General features: G+C 37.9%; 1 protein-coding gene across 1 annotated transcript; it reads left to right on the top strand.

Annotated features, from left to right (window-relative positions):
* Positions 1-4,045: 4,045 nt before the first annotated feature.
* LOC131624533 (uncharacterized) lies at positions 4,046-7,970 on the top strand. The gene is made up of 5 exons (XM_058895489.1): positions 4,046-4,602; positions 4,711-6,670; positions 6,779-6,994; positions 7,109-7,419; positions 7,727-7,970. The coding sequence occupies exons 1-5, from the start codon at positions 4,046-4,048 to the stop codon at positions 7,968-7,970; spliced, it is 3,288 nt and encodes a 1,095-aa protein (XP_058751472.1).

The raw sequence follows: 7,970 nt of genomic DNA, 5'->3' as shown, positions 1-7,970 counted from the left end.
TTGTCTATCCATGTTTCTCTTTGTACATACTTGTTGATTTTAATCCATGTCTTGTACTTAATTATTAATCTTTGTCTTGTACATACTTGTTGATTTTATATCCATGTGAGTTGTACTTATTATTATTATTATTATTATTATTATTATTTGATCACATTAATCATTCATCATTCATACATGATTTGAATCCAAGGGCTTAGATACATCCATCTCTTACTTGTTAACACTCATTTGTTTGTTCTTGTACATACATGAGGTATTTGTTGTTAATTGTTTAAGCTTGATGTTTTATCCAAAGTATGGGAATGATATTGACTAAATTGTCAAGGTACTTAAATTATTTTCCAATCTCTTTTATTTTTGTGTCAAGTATTTTAAAGCTTTTCACTTGTTTATGGTTTAGTATTGTTAAAGCTTAGCCAAAACCCTTTTGTTTTGAAACCTTGGTATTAAGAATAGAATTATTCCCGGTGAAACTATTCTTGATCCATTGACCTTGTTTTCAAACCTTGGGGTTAAGAGATGAATTATTCCCGGTGAAACTTCTCTTAACCCATTGACCTTGTAATTTAAAGCTTGGTCCTTCTTTGATTTGTTTTAAATTTGTTTAGTATTTTAGAGCTTAACCCTTTTAAACTTATTAGGTATTTTAAAGCCTAATTCCTTTTCCAAAATTGTTAAGTATTTTAAAGCTTAACCTTTTAAACTTATTGGGTATTTTAAAGCCTAATTCCTTTTCCAAAATTGTTAAGAATTTTAAAGCTTAACCTTTTAAACTTATTAGGTATTTTAAAGCCTAATCTTCTTTTAAACTTGTTAAGTATTTTAAAGCTTAACCCTCCTTTTAAAAACCTTTTGAGTATTTTAAAGCTCACACCCAAAAAGATTTTGGCCACTTTGGCCCCCTTTTTCCTTTTTAAAAGAGGAAATACAGAAGCTCTGACTTCCCTATTGCACCTAAGGGGTATGTAGGCCTAAGATGCGATATCTTATCGAGGTCACTTTCAAAAACTTCTCTTCCCATCCCCACCCTCTATTTCAAACAAGTTTTCATATAAGATTTTCACAAAAAAAGGTTATTTATAAACAAAATATAATAACACAAAAACAAAGAGGTTCCCATGGAGTACCATGGATATGAGGGTTGCTTAAAACCTTCCCCTTGTATAAAAACCCTCCGTAGCCAGATCTCTGATAATTTTATTAGTTTTGATTTTAAAAACTTTTGTGGGTTTTTTTCGCTCTTTCATCCATTCCTTTTTGGAAACAATAAAACACGGTGGCGACTCTGATTAAAATGAGCTAAGTCTTCTCATGACTCTAGTCTCACCAAATTCATCGCTACAGAAAAGTGGCGACTCTGCTGGGGATACTGATCAAACTATTGGTTTATCTTTGGTGGGGTTGACCCAATCTTTGTTTTTGTTATCTTTTGTTATTATTTCTGTTTTATACCTAACCTTTCATTTTATGTCTCTTGCTTTTTTATGTGTATACTTGTTATTTTATTGGGTTGTATTGGGAAAGGGAGTCATGCCCCTTGTGGTGAGACAAATCCTAACCCGGATTTAGAGTGTACACTTATTATAGGAGACTGGTATAGTTATTTTGATCTCAAGGGAGTAGTCTCAAGAAGTCAATTTGAGACCCATCGCTCAGTGGAGGCCTCTTTGGAAGTAACTTTGTTGACCATGTAGTTGGGAATACATCGTTGCATTTAACTAGGCTGTAGAAGTTAGGGACCTAGAAACCCTTAACCAATCTTGGCCATTAAGATGTAGTGTGGAAACTATGTCTGATTCATTTTTGGAATAGTTGTTACACGAGGCTACGCTCAGATGAGGTTCTCTTGGATTTTGTTCAAATGAGTATGTTGATACAAAGTTTACAATCTCCAAGTTGGGCTGCTTAAGTCTGGGAAACAATAGAACCTTGATCTACAAGTACAAAATAACCATAGTACACACCTTTGGGATGGGTAGACCTTCGGCTCCATGCTCGTGACTTTGAACCCTCAAGCCCATGTTTTTACTATGTTTGCATTCATTCATCCATGCATTTAAAAACATGATATCTTTCAAGGAATTAAAAGAAACCTTTTATTTTGTAAACATTATAGCGATGGAACCTGAAAGAAGAAAAACCAAGAAATATACTTTCTTTCAAGAGTTTAGAGGTGGAAGAATTAAGAAAGCTAGGATCTTTGATTGTTGACCAAGACAAGTTTTGTAGCAAGTATGGAAGATTGTTGTATCTCCCCATAACCAAAATGCAAGAAGGAATCCTCTCCACTTTGATCCATTTCTATGACTCATTGTATCATTGCTTCACCTTCCCTGATTATCAACTATTGCCTACCTTGGAAGAGTATTCAAGCATTATTGGGTTACCTATTACTGGAAGAATCCCCTTCACTGGTTTAGAACAAGATCCCAAGCCTCTTGAGATTGCAAAATCTACTCATTTGAGAAAGGGAGAAATTTAAAAGAACATGGTTACTAAAGAAGGATTACCTGGATTACTTGCTGAGTTCTTAATTGAGAAAGCTCTCACCTTGTCACAAGAAAGAAAGGAAGAAGACTTTGAAGCTGTTTTTTCCTTGTTGGTGTATGGATTGCTCTTATTTCCAAACATTAACAACTTTGTTGATATGAATGCCATCAAGATCTTTATGAAGAAGAATCTTGTTCCTACCTTACTTGGGGGCACTTACTATTCTATTCATCTCAGAAATTCCTATGGAAAGGGAATGGTTACCTGTTGTACTCCTTTGTTATACAAGTGGTACATATCTCATATGCCTGAAACCTCTGAATTCTGGAGCCAGAAAGAAGGATTGAAATGGTCGCACAAGATCATGACTCTTACCAATGCTGAGATTGTTTGGACAAACAATCACTTTTGTAGAATGAAGACCTAGGAATGTTGTGGTGATTTCCCTAATGTTCCCCTCATTGGTACAAAAGTAGCAATCAGCTATAGCCCCATGTTAGCTCGTCGTCAATTTGGGTTTCCCATGGACAAAAGGCCAAGAAGCAATTTATTGGATGGGTTCTTTCTGGAGGAAAGAATTGAGAACAAAGAGTTTCGAGAAAGGATTGCTAATGCTTGGCATCCAAGCCATAGAAAAGAAATCAAAGATTGGAAGACCAAAGGGGATCTCTCTCCTGGGCCCTTTGATAGTTGGGTCACTGCCAGAGCTGCTGAAATGAGAATGCCTATTCTCCGTGGAACTACTACACCTCCAATTGAAGAGTATGTTCCACCCATTGTCGTTCCTTCAACAATTGAAAGTCTCCAAGAAGCTCTAAGAAAAATGAAGAAATCAAGAGACCATTGGAAGAAGAAGTTTGAGTAATCTGATGCTTAAGTAGGAATTTTGGAAGAATCTTATGAAGAAGTGCTAAAAAAAAGAATGATCAACTATTCCTTCAAGACACTTGGCTCATATCTAAGGATGCTACTATTGCCAAGTATGAAAGAGAAAAGAAAAGGAAGCAAAAAGAAGAAGATCCCTCTCCAAAAGAAACTGCATAGAAGAGTATTGTTAAGAAGCTAGAAAAGGTCAAGCTGAAGAAGAAGAAGACTCAAGATGATATGGATACTTCTCACTAAAGCTTTGATGATTACTCTTGGATTTCACTAGCTTCCTTTGTTTGTTTCTACCTTGGAACTATTGAAAGTAGTTTATGACTTGGTTGTCCCTTGTCCCTTTGTATGCTATCAAAAGAAAATGGTGCTTCGATGACCCTCGATGACGTTCGATGACCCTCGATGACCCTTATATGTACCAAGGATGCCTTGTCCCTTTGTTATTTATGAATGAAATTTCTTTTTCAAGTTACTATATAATGTTTACATTTACAAAACTCTTAAATAAATCCTTGAAATATATTGTGATATATTTGAAAATAAAAAGAGTCTTTTGCATTGCATGCATCATACCACATTCACATTCACATCTGAGTCAAAGTCTTATTCATTCCTCTTTCTCCTGAGAGTCAAGCTGACGCACCGGTATAATACTCGCGCCAATCATCAAAGAATGGAAGACGATATTGTTGATGATCAAGAGTGGCAAGAAGAGGTTGCTGTTCTACGCTCCGGTATTGAAATATTAACTTCCATGGTTCAAGACTTGGTGGCTGCTCAAAATCCGCCACTAACCCAAGCTCAGACTACTGTGATCTCCGAGATAGAGACTGCTCAGATTCCTGCAATTCCTGTGACGAATCCTACGACCACTAGACCATATGGGATAGATATGAACTTCCAATTGGCTGGACAACAGATTCCTGTTCCACATACAATAATTCCTCAAGCTATTATGACTGCTACTCCTGCTATTGTAAACACTGTTCCTCTTCACAACGAACAGATCTTCCATGGTGCTCCTTCTGAAGGTATGGGGAGGTTGGAAGAATTTGAAGACCAATTTCTTGAAATGCAAAAAGAGATCAAGGCCCTTAGAGGAAAAGATCTATTTGGAAAGGAAGTGAATGATTTATGCTTGGTTCTGAATGTCAGAGTTCCGCCTAAGTTCAGACTCCCAGAATTTGAGAAATACAAAGGGAATTCCTGTCCTCACAGTCATCTGATCATGTATGTCCGAAAGATGTCCATGCACACCGAAGATCAACGCTTGTTAATTCACTACTTTCAAGATAGCTTATCTGGAGCTGCTTTGAAATGGTATATGGGTTTGGATAGTACTCACATCCGTACTTTCCACGACTTGGGTGAAGCTTTTATCAGACAATACAAGTATAATATTGATATGGCACCAGACAGAGATCAACTCCGCGCTATGTCCCAAAAAGAAAAAGATTCCTTCAAAGAGTACGTGCAAAGATGGCGTAAACTAGCTGCTCAAATCATTCCTCCCATGGAAGAGAAAGAAATGACCAAGGTGTTCCTTAAAACACTAAGCACATTTTATTACGTGAAGATGGTAGCAAGCGCTCCCAATGACTCTACTGAAATAGTAAACATGGGGATGCGGCTTGAAGAAGGTATCCGAGAAGGTGGCCTAATCAAAGAAGCCGGTTCATCACTAGCTAGTGGTGGCGTCAAAAGATTTGGTGGTAACTTTGCCAAAAAGAAAGAAGAAACTGTCGATGCCATTTCAAGAGGAAGAAAAAGACGATATCAACCACAACAAATTGCTGTTGTGACTCCAGTTGTTAGCCAAGCTCCACCTCAGAATGTGCAGAAGCCTCAGCCTCAACAGCCTCGACAACAGGCTCCTCAACAAAATCAGAAAAGGAAGTATCCGCCTTTTGATCCTATTCTGATGACTTATACGAAATTACTTCCTTTTCTTCTTCAAAAGAACCTAGTTCAACTGAGGGATCCTCCTCCTCCTCCTGCTAATCCACCATTTTGGTACAAGGTGGACGCCCGCTGTGCTTTTCACAAGAATGCTTCAGGTCATACTGTGGAAAATTGTTACCCTCTCATGAGTGAAGTACACAAACTGGTCCGAAACAACATGCTCACCTTCAAGGATGTTAATCCCAATGTTCAAAATAATCCACTACCTAACCATGGGACTGTCAATGCAATACATACTCAATTTGGTTACGAATACTTACATGATGTTCGTGAATCAACTCGATCTTTGGTACAAATGCACATTGTATTCTGTGGACTTAACTATTTTCCTCCTCATAATTATAGTGTTTGTTCAGTTTGTTTAGACTCCATTCAAGGGTGTGAAACTGTGATCAATGATCTTCAGAAGCTGTTGGATAGAGGAGTCATCAGTATATCAAGAAGGAAAAGAAGTGAAGATTCTCATTCTGTTAATATGGTGCATGGATGCCCTGGGAGGTACCAAGTATGGGATATTCGTTTCATCAGAGAACCATTGGTCCTAATGCACATAAGACTATGTTGGTTGGCTTTCTTTCAACATGATCATAATGCCTGTAAAATATGTTCTGTGAATCCTCGAGGCTGTCGTCAAGTCAAGAGAGAAATTCAGAAGATGTTGGATGAAAGGACTCTCCACATTACTTATGAAAGAGATGATGACATTAATATGGTAACTGCTGAGTTCCCGGTCCCCGAAATTGTGGAGATATCTTATGATAGTCAAAACATGACTGTTGTTTCTCTCATAATTCAAATGCCAAAGCCATTTCCTTACAACTCAAGTACTACTGTTCCTTGGAGATATGGTACTACCATCATAACAGGGGAAGAAGAAGTTAATCCTGAACCTGAGTCAACTGTTGTGAACATTGCTGATGTAAGCCATATGACTCGAAGCGGTCGTTTATTTGCACCAATTCCTCCTAAGCCAATTAGTTTGTCTGTACAAGTTCCTCCTCCGAAGGACGTGCCTAGGGAAGGACCTGTTATCCCTAAACCCGTCTTTGAAACTAAAGATGATGATGCAGAAGAATTTCTGAACCTAATCAAGAAGAGCGACTACAAGGTGGTTGACCAACTCCTTCAGACACAATCAAAGATATCCCTGTTGGCCTTATTGGTACACTTAAAAGCTCACCGGAATGCACTAATGAATGTTCTGAAGCAAGCTTACATTGAGCAAGATGCCACCCTTGAGCAGTTTGATAATGTTGTTTCCAACATCACCGTCAACAATGTGTTGAGCTTTAGTAGAGAAGAACTTCCCCCGGAAGGACTGGAGCACAATCATGCCGTACACATCTCCATGAAATACCTTAGAAAGACCTTAGAATGACTGTCTTATCAAGGGGCAACTATAAGGTTGAATGGAATTGTTGTGAAAGCTTTTGATGGTTCAAAGCGCACCGTGATTGGAGAAGTTGATCTTCCTATCCGCATCGGACCTCAAGATTTTGAAATCACTTTTCAGATAATGGATATCTACCCCGCTTACAGCTATTTGTTGAGAAGACCCTGGATCCATAGTGCTGGAGCTGTTACATCCACTCTCCACCAGATGCTGAAGTTTGCTATAAAAGATAAGTTGATTACTGTTTATGGAGAACAAACTATGTTCGTGAGTCAGTTGTCTTCTATCCCTAATATGGAAGAATTCGAAGCTCAATTCCAAGCTTTGGAAATTGCCAATCCTGAATACAGAAAGAAAGCCGGTGCATCTATTTCATCCTAGAAAGATGCCCAACGAGTGGTAGCCCAAGGATCTTATGAAGGCTGGGGGCAAGTTATTGAACTTCCTACCAACAAGAACAAAAGTGGTCTAGGATTCACATCCCAGAAGTTAAAAGGAAAAGAATCTGAGTATGGAAGCTGTAGCAAGACTCTGCACGAGACTTTTCAAAGTGTTGGCTACATTAACCCAGATCAACAAAACATAGCTGCTATCATTGAAGATGTTCCAGAATGTTCAAGCTTCGTGACGCGTAGAAAGGACAACTCCAACTGGACTTCCGTCAACATCTCTTCTGTTGTTCACGAGTCTAAGTAATTTTCTGTCTTTTAAAAAACCTTTCGCTCTGCCCAAGGCGAAAGAGTAATGTTTCGGGTTGTATAAAATAATTCCTTTTGTTATGCCCAAGACAAGAGTGAGCTTATGTAGGGCTTTATTTCAAATCATTAATAAAAAAGCAATTTTTGCTTCCCTTTTGTTTATCGTTTATCTTTTTTCTGAAAATGGTAACATCTAAAAAACCCTTAAAGAAAAAAAAATCAATCAAAATTGTTTTTCAAATTTGCACATACACCTTTTCTTTTATTTGTTCCTAAAAAGCAAAACATAAATCATGTGCAGATTATCTCTTGATAAACCCGCTGAAAACAATGATCCTAGGCCCTCTCCCAAATTTGAATACCATGTGTATGAAGCTGAAGAAGAGAGTAATGAAGAGATCCCTAAAGAGATCACCCGTCTACTTGAGCACGAGGAAAAGATTATTGAGCTGCACAAAGAGCCTTTGGAAGTAATCAATTTAGGTACTGAAAAAGAGAAAAGAGAAGTGCGAATTGGGGCATTGTTAGAAACAAGCGTCAAATAG

This window comes from Vicia villosa, unplaced genomic scaffold (genome assembly GCF_029867415.1).
Source record: "Vicia villosa cultivar HV-30 ecotype Madison, WI unplaced genomic scaffold, Vvil1.0 ctg.000133F_1_1, whole genome shotgun sequence".
NCBI lineage: Eukaryota > Viridiplantae > Streptophyta > Magnoliopsida > Fabales > Fabaceae > Vicia > Vicia villosa.
Note: the sequence above shows the minus strand (reverse complement) of the source record. Positions and strands in the feature narration are given on the sequence as shown.

What these genes read in the sequence shown, in the direction of transcription:
- LOC131624533 (XM_058895489.1), top strand. Translation starts at nt 4,046, where the DNA reads ATGGAAGACGATATTGTTGATGATCAAGAGTGGCAAGAAGAGGTTGCT. An exon ending in CCTCACAGTCATCTGATCAT is followed by an intron (nt 4,603 to 4,710) that starts GTATGTCCGAAA and finishes GGGTTTGGATAG; the next exon opens with TACTCACATCCGTACTTTCC. An exon ending in TCTGTTGTTCACGAGTCTAA is followed by an intron (nt 7,420 to 7,726) that starts GTAATTTTCTGT and finishes AATCATGTGCAG; the next exon opens with ATTATCTCTTGATAAACCCG.